General features: G+C 39.5%; 1 protein-coding gene across 7 annotated transcripts in view; it reads left to right on the plus strand.

Annotated features, from left to right (window-relative positions):
- Positions 1 to 17,843, plus strand: part of Dock11 (dedicator of cytokinesis 11) — a 185,079-nt gene that overhangs the window by 48,473 nt on the left and 118,763 nt on the right. For all 7 annotated transcript variants that reach the window (XM_087599791.1, XM_087599792.1, NM_001434047.1 and 4 more), the window contains 3 exon segments: positions 771 to 853; positions 1,962 to 2,031; positions 2,394 to 2,489. In XM_087599791.1, coding sequence (XP_087455917.1) covers positions 771 to 853; positions 1,962 to 2,031; positions 2,394 to 2,489 — 249 coding nt within the window.

A 17,843-nucleotide genomic window follows, 5' to 3' on the forward strand; every position in this document is an offset into this window, starting at 1 on the left:
ATAGATGGATGGATGTGCATATGTGTTTATGTATGTAATACATCTATGAAGTTCAAATTTAGTTTATACACTATTAAAATATTTTTTACTTTTTTATAATTGGGAAATTAAATTACTAAACCTAACCTGAGTAACAAATCTGTATGTAAGTCAAAAGCTTACACATTTATAAGTAGTGTATGGGGTGTTGTTGTTTGTTTGTTTGTTTGTTATATTTTTCTTTTAGATTTCAGTACTTTGTCATGTACTTGAAGTGAGAGTTTTCAGAAGGACATATGAATTAGGGTCTGTCTTTGTCAGTTGGGCTAGAGCAGTGGTTCTCAACCTTCCTAATGCTGTGACCTTTTAATACAATTCCTCATGTTCTGGTGACCCCCCAACCATAAAATTATTTTTATTGCTACTTCACAACTATAATTTTGCTACTTTTATGAATTGTAACGCAACCTTCTGTATAGTCTGATGGTGTTAGGTGACCCCCAGTGAGAGGGTCATTTTACACCATCATACTTGATCCCAAGCCAAGATCCCTATACCAACATTACTCAATTAATTAAAACAATTCTGTGGGTATTTCACCAGACTTTGGCTTTTGTGCTTGAGACTTGAACTTGAGATTGACTTTAGATTTACAATCCTACATTCTCTGCTCTCTGGATGCTGGGGGTTACAGGTGTGTGCCACTATGGTCAGCTCTCCCAAACATTTAAAAATATATTTCTTTGTGTTCTTTCTCTGTTTGAAATGGATGATTCCCTACTTTGTTCCAGTGTATTAAAACCTACAGCACAGATTGGCATGTGGTGAACTATAAGTATGAAGATTTCTCTGGGGACTTTCGGATGCTGCCATGGTAAGCTTAGAAGTTAAAGGAAATAGAATTATTATTTTTATTATTATTGTTATTATTATTATTACCACCATCATTAATATCATGGTTATTATTTGGCTTTTTAGAAAATGCTTCTGAAACTCTTGTTATGATTTACAATAAGTCAGACCTCAAACAGCAGCATATTTGGTTCATGCAGTATTTTGGCCAGTCAAATATGTTTTGATTTTGCTCGTTGACACTCTTCCCAGTGTGAGCTCATATAGTTTGACACATCCATATTGACTACAGAATAATCTTTAGTTCATTCTGGAAAATATAGAGACAGTTTTCCCAGTGGTTTCAGTGAAGAAGTTAGAAACTATTTAGATCAGTTTGACACCTGCTGATAGCCCATGGATGAGAGTGGGGTATAATCTCAGTGAAGTTGAAGGACTGTCATGAGGACACAGACCCAGCAGTCATGGTTCAAGTTGTCTTTCTGCTCTTTCCTAGTGGGCTAGGTTTGAACCACCCAATCAACCTGTTTGAGCTCTCCTGTCACCCCCATTTCTCCGCTGCATGACAGCTGGTCTCACAGCATCTCATCTAGGAAATATGAAGGGTGGGGGGAACGGGACATATTTGCGTAGTCCTCTGTAGCTTTCAAAAACATTTTCCTAGGAAAGAAGCTACTAACATTAACAGTCCAGGTTCCCAAAGCAAACAAAAAGGAGAGCCCAAATGACACAGTGTTGCTTTCTGACCCGTGGAAAGATAAAGTTCTGCCACTGCTGACAGCCCTGGCAGACGTTCCTTAGCAACCTGTGCTCTGCTTGACTCCTATCTGGTCTCTGTTTTATCTTTGCAGCTGGCTGCATATGTGGGAGTCCATCTATACAAATAAGGCAGGGGCGAGGAGGTAGCTTAGTCAGGAGTTTTTGCTTTAGTGGAAATCAAACAAGCAAACAGAAGAGGCTTTGCATGTTTACCCAGGAATAAGGCCTGTGCTTGAAAAGAAGAGAGCATTTTTCCATCTCTTGCCTTGCTTTTTTTTTTCCCAAAGAATGAAGTTGACTTCAGGTTTTGTTTGTTGGTGATGCTTATAGGTTATACTCAGTGTCTAAATTAAATTTTCTTGCACTTTCAGCAAGTCTCTGAGACCAGAAAAGATTCCTAATCATGTGTTTGAGATTGATGAAGACTGCGAGAAAGATGAGGTAATGACGGGGCTAACTGTGTGCCTTTCTTCAGGGGTCACTTCTGCCGAAAGGGAATTCCTTAAGGAAAGATCAATGATGCTGGAACAAGTGGCTATGTGTATCTGTGTCCACCTTTCTAACCAATGAATGGTTTTTAATTAAAAAAAATGGTTGCACTTCAGTAACTACTGAGTGCCTACTGTGTTTATACCGTTGGGCCTTTCATCTATCTATGGTCAATATTTTAAATATTTATGAAAAGTGATAACTTCATGTTTAATTAGGAAATGGGAACAGGTCTAGTTCTGTGTCTGCTAAATGTTGACTAAATAAATGGTTGGATGACCTCTATTTTCCTGATGGCTTTTATTCTTTTCCAGGATTCATCTTCTTTATGTTCTCAGAAGGGTGGTGTGATAAAGCAAGGATGGCTGCATAAAGCAAATGTAAATAGCACCATCACAGTAACCATGAAGGTAGGAAATAGTTATATTACTCCATCATTTAAGTGTATTGACATACATAATGAACCTGGAGAAATGTTTATTTTCTAATCAACCCTCATAGAATCTTTTGTTTTAAGATTAACATGTAGAATAGTAGATTTCATTATGGATTTTTTAAAATACATATGTCATTATACTTTGTTTTCATTTGTTTTCCCCTACCAAAAGTCATTAATGAAAGAATCTTAAGGGATACATGGAATTTTAAAATTCCAACCTCAGAACAGATTTAGAAATGTTACCCTTTAAAGACATATTATGAAGCTCTTGATGTCTGAAGGAAGTTGCCAGTTGAATGAAGGAAATAGCTTTGCAAAAATAGGCATTAGAGGTTGCTATGTGGAAATGGATTTAATGAGTGAATTTGGCTCTTATTAAATACTAGTGACTGGGGACATTTATTGACATCTAAGATGGGCAAGTCCATTGTGTTCAGTAGCTTCATAATTATATTATAAACATTCCACATTAAGTCCTATGTAAAATAGTGCCTTGGGGTGGTCAAACCTGTTTGGAAAATGAAATGGTTTGACTAGATAGTGAATTTGTGTAAGGCAATTGTGGGGTCAAAACCAAGAACAGTGAAAGGCTTTTGTTTGGGAGGCAGTGAAGAGCCATTAAAATCCAGAGGAAGAATAAACGAGTTTCTTGAGGATTCTCGGCAGAAATTATTCCGTGATACCAAATATAACTGTTCTTTCAGATATTCACTCTAAGATCATGTGGCTTCCTGAGTATGATTCACAGTTCCATTAAGTATTGAAAGTCATTCTAGCTTTCAAATAGTCTGAAAACAGAAACCATGGATGTCTACCAAAGGAAGACTCAAATTCAATCTTAATTTAATATTTTGCCTACTGCTTTTCCTTTAGTGGCCATATCCTGTTCTCACTTTCATTTTCTGGCCCCGAAGATAATGAATCCAAATTGTAGGATGTTTCCTATGTATATGTTATATCGAGGCATGGGATTTTTATACATGTGAGAGAATTATTTCAAATCCATTTACTAGGGGATCAACGTATCTCATATTCTGCATTTAATCTGCATGGCAGCCCTATGTGATAGGCACTATTATTATTATTCCTAGTTTCCAGATATGGTAAAATAGACATAGAGAAATCTGATGGCTAAATAGATCTCTAGGGCTTGGGCTATGGCTTAGAGAGGAAGGTGCTTGCTGTGCAACATGGGGGCCTGATTTTAGATCCCCAATAGCAATATAAACAAAAACCCTGGCTGACTACCTTCATCTTGGTTCGCTGAGACATCCAGGCCAGCAAGGTAAATAAAAAGGGAGCTCCAGCTTTACTGAGTGACCTTGTCTTGAAAACTAAGGTGGAAAATGGTAATGGGAGACAATGGCCACCTCTAGCTTCTGCATGTGAATGCTCAGGTGAATATACCAGGACACACATTTGCACATGCATGTGTGTGTATCCCACCCATACAAATATATAAAAACTAAATAAACAGAGCTCCGAGTTTTCAGGAGTGCAATTTCATCCTATGCAATCTATTCTCTTGGCCAGTACATTGTCATCCTCACTAGCTGAGTGCCACATTGCATGTCCTGTCAGTCTTCAGATTCAGAAACACACGTGTGGAGGTTATATCTCTGTGCAGACTCTCAGAAAATGGTTCTGAGTTTTTATGCTTTTAAGAAGGTACATAATGTATGTATGTATGAATGTATGTATAGGTTACAATGTAAACTTTCAATACATATATAATACATAATAAACAATGAATAGATTTGGGTAATTAGCACATATATTAGCCTAAATATTTATCACCATTGCATGAATGCATGTATATGTTCATACATGTGTGTGCTCCTGCATGTTCTTGTATGTGTGTGGGGGGCATTTAAAATAATCTTTACTAGCTCTTTTAAGATACATGATTAGTGGTTGCCATCTGTAGTCTACTGAGCTGTAGAAATTATTCCCCTCATCTGACTCTATACCCTTGCATGCTATAGATTAGACTCCATTCCTTTCCCCTAACATTCACAAACTATTAAACTATTTTACATCTACCTTAAGTTTATCACAGAGCTAAGGAAATAAGCTGTATGCCATGCTGGATTCTTAAGACATTAGTAAGAAATAAATATTTACTAAGCAATTCAGAAGACTGTTTTAAATTATTTCTCAAATAACACTGAATTACCATTTACTAACTATGGTTCAACTTCTCAAGAAAACATTTTAGGTTAAAAAAAACTCCAGTTGCCTGTAAAACAGTTCATGTTTTATATCTTCTTTCATAATTTTTAAAATATACACCACTGTGGTAGCAAGACTAATGAATCCCGAAAGATGTTCGTGTCCTAATCCCTAGAACCTGTAAATGTTTGCTTACATGACAAAAGGGAATTCAAGTTGCTAATAAGCCGATAGGGAGACGATTTGGAATTACCCAGGCAGGCCCAGAATAAGCACAAAGCTCCTGGTACATGGATGATGGAGGGAGGCAGGAAAGGAGAGTTGGAGGAAAAGATGTGAACAGAAGCCATAGAGGGATGCTATGTGGCTAATTTTGAAGATGGAGAAAGGAGTTACAAGCCCAAAGATGATGGACATCGTCTTGAAGCAAAAAGAAAGCAAGGGGGGTGGAAATGGACCTTTTCCTACCTGTATTTTAGCCTTGTGAGATCAGGCACACTATTAACCTACTGAACTATAATGGAATAAATCTGTGTTGTTTTAAGCCACCAAGTTTGGAGTAATTTATTATAACCCTAGAAAACGAATACAGTCAGCCAAAGATTGATTGTCCAGCTTGGCTGTTATCTCTGAGGTTGAAAACTCCCACACTTATAGAGACCAGGGAGGAGCCATAAATTCATGGAGTAAAAGGGTAAGTCTAAGGTAACCTGGAGACCACATGGGTGAGGTAAAAGAGGCCAGCTGTTGCTTTTTGCCAGCTAACCAGGGTCTTGTCCTGCTGAGCTAGGTTCTTTGCTTTGTCTCTTTATTTCCATCTGCTTGCTATGTAGCTGAGGATGAACATGAATTTCTGGTCCTCCTGCCTCTACCTTCATGGACAGAACCCAGGCCTTCATGATGCTAGTTATATACTCTATCAAATGAGTTGCATCCCCCAAATAGGTTGTTTCTTCCTAAAACCCCCAGCCTGAGGGCATTGTCCTTGCAACTGTAGGTGCCCTGTCACAGTGTGGGAAGAAGCTCTTCTCAAGTCTACATTCCTTCCGGCTTAATGAGAAGCTAAGTGCCCACGGCTCAGGAGAGCAGCCAGCCCAGCTCTTGCAGTCAGGAGGGGCAGAGGTATAACTAAGTCAGAGGCTCACAGAATTAGAGGTGTGCTGGAAGGAAAGCTTCTGTTTGTTTCTAGTGTGTGACTCTTCCAAATAAAGACTGCTAATCAATTACATAGGAAAATGGAAGATCATTCCAGTGTGAGGTTATCTGAATGAATTTCCCTGCACTCGAGGCAGGTTTATCCTGGGAATAGCCAGAGTTTCCTGCATGCTGGGGGCCTCTTTCTGAACTGGTTAAAAAGTAAGAGAAAGTTTAGCAACCACCACCACAGAACTGGCCCCCAGAGACTCTTTTCTTATCAGAAAATCCATGCTTTAACAATCCTTGCTAACTCCCAGCAAGCCAGGAAACTGCTGCAGAAGGGCCTGGGTATTCATCACGACTCATTGGTAAATAAAATCCCACAGAAGCCAAGCTTCTTTCTTTGTATTTTATCTGAGTCTCCATGATGGGCTGTGGCTTGACACCAGACTGTGTAGCCCCTTGTGCTTCTTCAACAAGTTATGTATTCAAAAGTTTTCAAATTCATTTTAAAACATACAAACAAAAATATCTGAATCTAAAATAATTCTGTTGGAGTAGCTGGGCCTGGTGGCACAGGCCATAATCCCAGCACTTGTAAGGTGGCAGCAGGTGGATAGATCTCAAGGTCAGACTGGAGGAATATACAAGGGAATGATGTTTCATACAACCAAATCAGGAGCTCTATGTAGATTCAGTTCTTTAAGATGTTTGAAATTATACACAGTAGCTTCAGCTTTTTTTTTCTGAGACAGGGTTTCTCTTTGTATTCCTAGAACTCACACTGTAGGTCAGGCTGGCCTCAAACTCGGAGATCCACTTGCCTCTCCCTCCCAAGCCCTAGGTTAAAAAAAGATCTCCTAGATCTTTGAACTGTCACAAATAAGAGAATCAAAGAGCAAGACAGAAAGGAAAAATTAGAATCATGAGTGAAGGTGTCAAAGAAAAATGTGAAAAGATCAGAAGATACCCAGTATAGTTCTGTTGATTTACAAAAGACTCAGAGACTAGTTATTTATGCGATCATTTGAGAAAGCAACCATGCAGCCTTATGCAATACCACCAACACCAGCCAATGCAAATTATGCCTGGACTACTTTCAAAAATTAAAACTACTGTTGTGACTGCCAGAACTCTGTCACAACATTCAAGTTGATTGTGATGGACCCTACAGAAAAGAAGGGCTGGCACACGGACTATCCTGAATTCTTAATGCTGGAATAAAAATTATATTTTCCCCAGTGTATTGTTCCCCCACACCAGCCCAGAACAGTTAACTTTAGTCAATACTATTCACTGCAATTGTCATTATCTTCCCCAAAGTGCTTTCTGGGTAACCTCATTATCCGCCAACAAAGTCTCACAGAGACATCCAGGCAGTGAAAGAGCTGCTAATGATGTATCTAGCTTCACGGTGAGACACAGTAAGTCACAGTGCCCAAGCATTTCCTCTCCTTAAAGAGGATTCTGGCCTCACACAGCTCTTGCAAAGGCAAAGGCGTTGATTGTAGTCTGGACACAGTGACTTTTTTTTTTTATTTCCAGCACTTGTAAATTGTGTTGTTGTGAGCAGTCCTGTTAAGACAGGACATGCTTTATTACAGTGAGCAATTTCCTCAGTTTGTGCTTTCTAGTTAGTGAGAAAACGCCCCATTTCAATTCCTGGAAAAGGACTGGAGAGAAGCTGAAGAGAATCATAGAGAATCCATGATCACTTAGGCAGAAACTGCAGTCCCAGGAGGAGCCTATTTGGTTGCGCTATCTTTCCTAAGTAGCTGCTAGAGACATCTGCTTTATTCAACTTGTTCTGTATCACTGAGAAAAATTAATGTGGACTAGATAACTGCGCTATCTGGCATGACCTTCTCCCGGTATTTAGAACTATTTTTTTTCCTAAGAAGCATAATGATATATGGAATAAGGAAAAAAATTGATCTTGAGGGTGGTTTTTAGTTTAAAAGAGTTGCACATTCTTGGCTAACGCTTGGGACACCCACCTTTGTGCATCTTCTTGGCTCAGTTTGATCACATTCCTTAGGCTCTCTACTCCCTATTCTCAGCAATTAAATGTTGAAGTGCCTTGCTGTGTTATCGGGGTTGCAAGTTCAACTGTCTGATGTATGACTCACTTCGGGTGCCCTTTCTTTTTTCTTTTTTCCCACAAAAGAGAGCCATTTGTTATACATCCAGAATCGAGAAGTCTTTATTACTCTTTGACTGCTGCAGGAGAATTCTCTTCTTGGTAGGGGGAAAACAGCAAATCGAAAGAGGATTTCATCCACGAAATCACATCCAATATGAAAGTAATTGCTAGGAGTTCCAGGTCACTGTGTGTATTGGAACAAAAGGGGGATAGGATAAGATATATTACTTTGATTTGCTACTCCATTTGAATACTTCAGTCTACTAGAGTTACAGTAAAAAAAAATGTATTAATGCTTGTTTATCCTAAGCAGGGGGTTTCTTACTATTTTGTTTTTCTGTTTTATTTCCACTTGTTTGGTGACTACTGCTCAAAACCCATTTATTAGGTGCTTCCTATAAGCCAAATACACTTAGTAATCATCAAATTTATTCCCATATATACAAGGAATACTTTATGAGTACATTCTGGAAGATAGAGAGAAGTATCACATGTGGCCCTTAAGGCTTAGCACCTCTTTGGAGATGTGAGATACAGAATAAAAATAGTTATTTAATGCTTGGCCCAATACCAACTCCGTTAGCATTGGGTCTAAGAAAACCAGGACTTGAAGGGAGCAAAAGGGAGAGTAAGTGTGGGTGTAGTATATAAAAATCATATGCTAGACGAACACTGGTAGCCATGCTAGGTTAATTATCCTATGCATCATGCTCTTTTTTGTGACATAGAGATGAAGATAGTGACAATCACACACCACTGTGTGAGTGGACATGAGCACTCAGAGACAATAAGGCACTAAGGTATGCCAGTCATTATTATTTTATAGTATGAGGATTACAAGAGGCCAGGATCTGACACCTGAGCCTGATCATACCAGAAACATGACACCATCAAAAATTTAAGCAAGAAAAAATGGTTGGGTATGTAGGCTCTTGATTTCAGGCCAGTACTTGGGGAGATTAATGCAGGAATATCACTATGAGATTGAGGCTACTCTGAGCTGTAGAACTGTAGAGTGAGATTCTGTCTCCAAGAAAGGAGGGAGAGAGGGAAGGAGAGAGGGGAAGAAGGAGAGAGAGGGGAGGGAAGGAGAAGAAGAAATAGGAGGCAAGGACAGCAGGAAGTTGAGCAAGGCCATCATTGAAATAAGTCTGAGAAAATAATGTGTCCACAATGACAAGGGAGGATTATAGCTGCCTTCTTTCATGGGTTGCTTCAAAATTGTTTTAAAAATCTCCAGTGCTCAGCTATGATGGAATTATTCAAGAAAAAAGAAAAATTACTTGATTTTTAACCCAGTTTCCCATAGGGTAGAATTGTGAAATCTATTAAAATGTGATAGGAGTATAAGATGATATGGAAAGAGTGGTAGGTTGCCAACCTTCTGGAAGGGGCTCTCCAGAAAGACAAGATTTTCCCATTCTAGTATAATTAAGTATCAGTTTCCTCATAAGGTTTTGGGGGTTTTCTTCCTTACTGTTCCTTCCATCTTTGCATCCTTTCATCCTTCCGGTTTTGAGACTTACCATGGCTCTTGCTCCCCTTTATCCTTGGAGACAAGAGTTTCAAAATGGAGCCACACGCTAGTCCTGAACTTGTAATCCTTCCACCTGTGTCTTACCAGTGCCAGAATGTTGCTTTCTCTTTCTCTGTGCTATCCTGTCATTCTGTTTAGTTGAACACATCAATTAAGTAGATCCCACTGCCTTGTTTCTACATTGCTGTTGGCCCTCCTCCTCTGTCTCTTATCCTTCAGAGCATTTCTTCTTAGGACTTCTGGTTCATATAATGTAGACAAAGTACCCACACTCCAGGTAATGAATATAGGAAAACACCTTTGAGGTTTGTTATATGAGATGGTTAAAAGTTTTCCTAATTGGAAGGCAGGGTAGTAGGCATAGGCAGTCCACCTTTCCTGCTCATCTTCCTTCTTTGTTCCTGGTCCAGAAGAGGTCTAAAATGTTACCTTTCCAACATCTCAGGGCCATGAAAGGACTTGGTATGACATGAACCCTGAGAATCAGCTCTCCTGAATAGACTACTCTTGACAATCCATGCTTCTCATTAACTAAGATGGGGCATTGTCACTATTTTTCTTACTATGTAAGAAAAATAAAAAAGCCACAGAGGATGAGAAGGATGTGGGTGTTACAGAGAAATAGCGTTCTATTGCATGAAAGTGTTGAAAATATGATGGAAGATAAATTGTCATTCTTTTAAAAAAACATGTATGAATTATAAGCATTATTGTGGATTTAAAACAATAGCTGACCTTAACAGTCTAGATAAAACAGTAAAATTTTAAGAAGACATAGATAAATGGAGGTAGATTTGAATAGGGTTCACACTACAAAAGAATGCTACAATATTTACAGGTACTTACGGAAAACCAGTCCAAGGCAGTGAGGCTCAAGTACAGTCCTGAAAGGAAGTGGAAAGGGAATTGTGCGACTATTCAGGAAAGAGGATCCCAGGATAAGGGCAAGAAGAGAAAAGACTTAAAGGAGTTCTTTGGGGTTCATGAGTAATGGCACATAAACTAGTGTAACTGGAGCAGTGTGATTAGATACACAGGCTCAGAAGATTGCTTAGTTGGTAAAGTGCTTGCCCCTTAAGCAGGAGGAGCTGCTTGATCCCCCAGAAATATATAAAAGCCAAATGCTGCCCTGCTTTTAATCCCAGGACCAGGAAGGCAGAGACAAGAGGATCATGGTGCTTGCTGGTCAGCTAATCCACCCAGCTCTGAGGTCCATTGAGAGAAAAGATGGAAAGCAATTGAACACACACACACACACACACACACACACACACACACACACACACACACAGAGAGAGAGAGACAGACAGACAGACAGACAGACAGACAGACAGACAGAGACAGACAGAGAGACAGAAACTGAGAGGGGGAGGGGAAGGGAGAGAGGGAGAGAGAGAGAGAGACTGAGACCTGAGGTCATATGCACCATGTTCTAAGCTATGGTACAGATGTCATTTATTTAAAATCTATTATTATTATTGTTTTGGTGGGGTGTTTTTTTTTAAGACAGGGTCTCAAGGAGCCAGGATTGGCATCAAGCTCTTGCTCCTCCAGCCTTCACATCCCAAGTGCTAGAATTATAGGTATGTGGCAACATACGTAGCCATTTTAACTATTTCATACAAACATGTTACATGTTAATGGGATAGCATGAGTTTGGGAAACAGATATACATTGTATCATGTTTAAATTAGATTGAACATATATTTTATTTATAATTTCTATATTGTGAAGACTTTCAGTCCTTGTTATTGTGAAGTGTGCAGTACATTTCATAATCACATGATGATGTAATAGCACCCCAGAGCTGCTTCTTCCTCCCTGGCTGTTACTGATGACCCCTCCCCCACTGCCTTTCCTCTGCACCTTCCACAGCTTGGATTTTGCTCTAACATTAGTGGAAAGCCATTGCAAAGTTTGGGAAACAGGCTCCTTGTGGATATCACAGGATTCTGACTCCAATTTAAGTAGTGACCACTGTGAACTTAAATATGTTTTACTCCCTCTGTTAGGCAAGGTGGGTGGATATATGTCCTGTAAAATAATTATGTATTGATATCCAAGGACTAGAGAGGTCTTTTAATAAAAGCTGTGATGTAGAATTATTACTTTACCATCTACCTTCTTTCTGAAATGTACAAAAATATTTACCTGTACACTAAATACTTACGTCTTGGGAAAGTTTTAAACATCATGCTTCTGTTTCTTCTTGTGTCTGTAGGTTTGATTTAGGATGTTCCTTTCTTCTTTGAAAAATGGACTTATAAACTTCAGAGAAGTTAAAACCCTAACACATAGTGGTGCTAGAAAGATGCCTCAGAGGTTAAGAGCACTTGCTAATCTTGCAGAAGAGGCAAGTTTCAGGTTTATCATCACTCACATAGAAGCTTAGAATCATCTGCAACTCCAGTCTCAGGAGATCTTATGCCCTCTGTTGGCTTCCGTTGGCATTAGTCGTGCAAGTGGTGCACATACATGGACGCAAAACACCCATACACAAAAAATAATTTAAATAATTATTAAAAAAAAACAGATACATCCTTGAGTTTGAATTTTAGAATGAAAAGAGATCATAGCCACCTCCCAATCTGTTGTTCAACTCACAAACCAATTTCTACACAAAGTTGATTTAAAATAATTCCTAATCCACACCTGTGTGGTCATGGCTACTCTGGTATCTGAGGCAAGAGGATCGATTGACCCAGGAGTAAAAGGTTATCCTGAGCAGTGTAGTAAGACCTCCATTTCAAAAAAGAGCAAACGAAATAATTCCTTGCTGTGCAAACATTGTGCTTCTAATGTGCAGGCTCACAAGTGTTTGTGTGTATTGGGAGTATAACTGTCAGCCCAGGTAAGTTAATATATAACTTGTTCAATGAGCTTCTCATGCTGTGCAGCTTCTGACCTGTAAGTGTGTGTGGTGGGGAGGTTCAGGGGGGTTGAGATAACTGTCACTAGGAAAGCTAATGTGTCACTTATTCGTGTTTAGTGAAATGATTGTAGAGTCTGACAAAATTATTTTCTAAATCATCTGACCTGGTCCAACCATGTTACAAGCAAGGAGACTAAAAGAAGGATATTGTCACAGGAAGTCCTGAATGATGGGCAAGATCTAAGACGTTGACACATCTGTTGCTTCCAGGTGCTCTTTTAGGCAGATGCTCTCGTTGATTTGTGAACTAACCACCTCCAGCATTACCGGGAGGTATAATTGCTAAGTTATGTGGAGTGATTTCCTACAGTTTCGTAACCCCTTACTAATCTTGGAACTGGCGGCTGCTGCAGAATGTCTTTGCTGGGTGAGACAGCTGTATGTGCAAGCATTTGTGCGGACTGTAATTGGACTCCAGGCTACACATAGTTTGCTCTTTGTCCTTCCTTCATCTGGCTTCTCTTTATGGTTGACTGTAGGATCTGCATGCAGATTTGGCCAGCTGCATCACTAAATCTATATAATTTGAGTTTTAGATTTGACCACAATTAAAATTTTAATTAGGTTGCAAGTTTTTTTTTTAAAAAATCAGATTAATTTTGCCCAGAAGATATATTCTGATTTTTTTGCCGTGTAAATACTGTCATAACATTTAAAAAAAGTCTTATTTGCATCAAGTCTCAGTGCTCAGTAAATTATTCACTAAAAACAAGCTCAGAGTGTAATTTTAGGATTTTCTGGTTCCATCATTTTATTAAGAGATGTGAACCATTGTCAAGAAAAATCCATAAATGTAAAGAATATCATTACCAGTTTTATTATTTCTTTTTGAAACAGGATGTCATATTGCCCAGACTGGCTTTGAACTCACTGTGTAGCCAGGGATCCTTCTGCTGATCCTTCTGCTTCCTGAGCACTGAGATTACCGGCATGTGCCAACCTGCCCAGCTATACTAGTAATTTTTGTTTAACAATTTTCTTGTGTGCGGGAGTGCCTGTGAATTTGGATTAATGATGTAATCTTCTAAAATACTTCTCTGGCACCAACCACTTTAGTTAAAGGTTATTCAACTTGCATATAATGTATGAAAAACATAAATGCACATACAAGAACATTTTCTGTATTTTTGAGTCTCAATAAAGTAATATTTACTTGAGGCACTAAAAAATAGGCTGGTGTTTTCTGCTTGGTCTCCCTTCTGTTGATACAATGTATACCATATGGCTACTACCTGAAATAGAAGCTGCAGCATTTATCAGTCTAACTTGGTAAGGGGTACTTAATACTGGTTTATTTATGTATACATTTACAAATAGATAACACTTAAGTCCAAAACGTCTTTAAGCATTATTTTATAAATTTTTTATTATATATTTCTTTACTTACATTTCAAATGTTATTCCCCTTCCTGGTTTCCTGTCCATAAGCCCCCATTCCCTCCATTCGCCCTCCCCCATACACATGTTCCCCCCCATACATTCCCCTTATCCCCCCCATATTCCCCTGTACTGGGGGTCCAACCTTGGCAGGACCAAGGGCTTCCCCTTCCACTGGTGCCCCAACAAGGCTATTCTCTGCTACATATGCAGTTGGAGCCCTAGGTCAGCATGTATTGTCATTGGGTAGTGGCTTAGTCCCTGGAAGCTCTGGTTGGTTGGCATTGTTGTTCTTATGGGGTTGCAAGCTCCTTCAACTCTTTCAATCCTTCCTCTAATTCCCCCAAAGAGGGTCCTGTTGTCCTGTTCTCAGTTCAGTGGTTTGCTGCTAGCATTGACCTCTATATTGGACATGCTCTGGATGTGTCTCTCAGAAGAGATCTATATCCGGTCACTTTCAGTATGCATTTTCTAGCTTCATCAATCTTATCTAGTTTTGGTGGATATATATATATATATATATATATATATATATATATATATATATATATATATATCACATGACGACCAGGCTCTGAATGGCCATTCCTTGAGTCACTGCTCTAAACTCTGCTTCCATATCCCCTCCTATGAATATTTTCCCTCTTTTAAGAAGGAGGCAGAGCATCTGCATTTTGCTCATCCTACTTCTTAAGCTTCCTGTGGTCTGTAGATTACATCTTGGGTAATTTGGGCTTTTTCGCTAATATCCACTTATCAACGAGTGCATACAAAGTATGTTTTTCTGTGATTGAGTTACCTCACTCAGGATGATATTTTTTAGTTCATTCCATTTGCCTATGAATTTCATAAAGGCATTGTTTTTGATAGCTGTGTAATATTCCATTGTGTAGATCCACTCCTCTGTATCCACTCCTCTGTTGAAGGGCATCTGGGTTCTTTCCAGCTTCTGGCTATTATAAATAAGGCTGCTATGAACATAGTGGAGCACGTGTCTTTTTTATATGTTGGGGCATCTTTTGGGTATATGCCCAAGAGAGGTATAGCTGGATCCTCAGGTAGTTCAATGTCCAATTTTCTGAGGAACCTCCAGACTAATTTCCAGAATAGTTGTGCCAGTCTGCAATCCCACCAACAATGGAGGCGTGTTCCTCCTTCTCCACATCCTCACCAGCATCTGCTGTCACCTGAGTTTTTTTATCTTAGCCATTCTCACTGGTGTGAGGTGAAATCTCAGGGTGGTTTTGATTTGCATTTCCCTTATGACTAAAGATGTTGAACATTTCTTTTTTTTTTTTTTTGCAGTTACATTTTTTTTCTTTTCTTTTTTTTATTAACTTGAGTATTTCTTATATACATTTCAAGTGTTATTCCCTTTCCCGGTTTCCGGACAAACATCACCCTCCCCCCTCCCCTTCCTTATGGGTGTTCCCCTCCCAAACCTCCCCCCATTGCCACCCTCCCCGCATAGTCTAGTTCACTGGGGGTTCAGTCTTAGCAGGACCCAGGGCTTCCCCTTCCACTGGTGCTCTTACTAGGATATTCATTGCTACCTATGGGGACAGAGTCCAGGGTCAGTCCATGTATAGTCTTTAGGTAGTGGCTTAGTCCCTGGAAGCTCTGGTTGCTTGACATTGTTGTACTTTTGGGGTCTCGAGCACCTTCAAGCTCTTCCAGTTCTTTCTCTGATTCCTTCAACGGGGGTCCTATTCTCAGTTCAGTGGTTTGCTGCTGGCATTCGCCTCTGTATTTGCTGTATTCTGGCTGTGTCTCTCAGGAGCGATCTACATCTGGCTCCTGTCGGTCTGCACTTCTTTGCTTCATCCATCTTGTCTAATTGGGTGGCTGTATATGTATGGGCCACCTGTGGGGCAGGCTCTGAATGGGTGTTCCTTCAGTCTCTGTTTTAATCTTTGCCTCTCCCTTCCCTGCCAAGGGTATTCTTTTTCCTCATTTAAAGAAGGAGTGAAGCATTCACATTTTGATCATCCGTCTTGAGTTTCCTTTGTTCTAGGGATCTAGGGTAATTCAAGCATTTGGGCTAATAGCCACTTATCAATGAGTGCATACCATGTATGTCTTTCTGTGAGTGGGTTAGCTCACTCAGGATGATATTTTCCAGTTCCAACCATTTGCCTACGAATTTCATAAACTCGTTGTTTTTGATAGCTGAGTAATATTCCATTGTGTAGATGTACCACATTTTCTGTATCCATTCCTCTGTTGAAGGGCATCTGGGTTCTTTCCAGTTTCTGGCTATTATAAATAAGGCTGCGATGAACATAGTGGAGCACGTGTCTCTTTTATATGTTGAGGCATCTATTGGGTATATGCCCAAGAGAGGTATGGCTGGATCCTCAGGCAGTTCAATGTCCAATTTTCTGAGGAACCTCCAGACTGATTTCCAGAATGGTTTTACCAGTCTGCAATCCCACCAACAATGGAGGAGTGTTCCTCTTTCTCCACATCCTCGCCAGCATCTGCTGTCACCTGAGTTTTTGATCTTAGCCATTCTCACTGGTGTGAGGTGAAATCTCAGGGTTGTTTTGATTTGCATTTCCCTTATGACTAAAGATGTTGAACATTTCTTTAGGTGTTTCTCAGCCATTCGGCATTCCTCAGCTGTGAATTCTTTGTTTAGCTCTGAACCCCATTTTTTAATAGGGTTATTTGTTTCCCTGCGGTCTAACTTCTTGAGTTCTTTGTATATTTTGGATATAAGGCCTCTATCTGTTATAGGATTGGTAAAGATCTTTTCCCAATCTGTTGGTTGCCGTTTTGTCCTAACCACAGTGTCCTTTGCCTTACAGAAGCTTTGCAGTTTTATGAGATCCCATTTGTCGATTCTTGATCTTAGAGCATAAGCCATTGGTGTTTTGTTCAGGAAATTTTTTCCAGTGCCCATGTGTTCCAGATGCTTCCCTAGTTTTTCTTCTATTAGTTTGAGTGTGTCTGGTTTGATGTGGAGGTCCTTGATCCACTTGGACTTAAGCTTTGTACAGGGTGATAAGCATGGATCGATCTGCATTCTTCTACATGTTGCCCTCCAGTTGAACCAGCACCATTTGCTGAAAATGCTATCTTTTTTCCATTGGATGGTTTTGGCTCCTTTGTCAAAAATCAAGTGACCATAGGTGTGTGGGTTCATTTCTGGGTCTTCAATTCTATTCCATTGGTCTATCTGTCTGTCTCTGTACCAATACCATGCAGTTTTTATCACTATTGCTCTGTAATACTGCTTGAGTTCAGGGATAGTGATTCCCCCTGAAGTCCTGTTATTGTTGAGGATAGCTTTAGCTATCCTGGGTTTTTTGTTATTCCAGATGAATTTGCAAATTGTTCTGTCTAACTCTTTGAAGAATTGGATTGGTATTTTGATGGGGATTGCATTGAATCTGTAGATTGCTTTTGGTAAAATGGCCATTTTTACTATATTAATCCTGCCAATCCATGAGCATGGGAGATCTTTCCATCTTCTGAGGTCTTCTTCAATTTCTTTCCTCAGTGTCTTGAAGTTCTTATTGTACAGATCTTTTACTTGCTTGGTTAAAGTCACACCGAGGTACTTTATATTATTTGGGTCTATTATGAAGGTGAACATTTCTTTAGGTGCTTTTTGGCCATTCGAAAATCCTCAGCTGAGAATGTTTTGTTTAGCTCTGTTCCCCATTTTTAATAGGGTGATTTGGCTCTCTGAGGTCTAACTTCTTGAGTTCTTTGTATATTTTAGATATTAGCCCTCTATCAGATGTAGGATTGGTAAAAATCTTTTCCCAATCTGTTGGTTGCCATTTTTTCCTAATGACAGTGTCTTTTGCTTTACAAAAGCTTTGCAGTTTTAAGAGGTCCCATTTGTCGATTTTTGATCTTAGAGCATAAGCCATTGGTGTTTTGTTCAGGAAATTTTCTCCATTGCCCATGTGTTGGAGACTCTTCCCCACTTTTTCTTCCATCAGTTTGAGTGTATCTAGTTTGATGTGGAGGTCCTTGATCCACTTGGACTTAAGCTTTGTACAGGGTGATAAGC

This window comes from Rattus norvegicus, chromosome X (assembly GCF_021556685.1).
Source record: "Rattus norvegicus strain SHRSP/BbbUtx chromosome X, alternate assembly SHRSP_T2T, whole genome shotgun sequence".
In the NCBI taxonomy this organism is placed as follows: domain Eukaryota; kingdom Metazoa; phylum Chordata; class Mammalia; order Rodentia; family Muridae; genus Rattus; species Rattus norvegicus.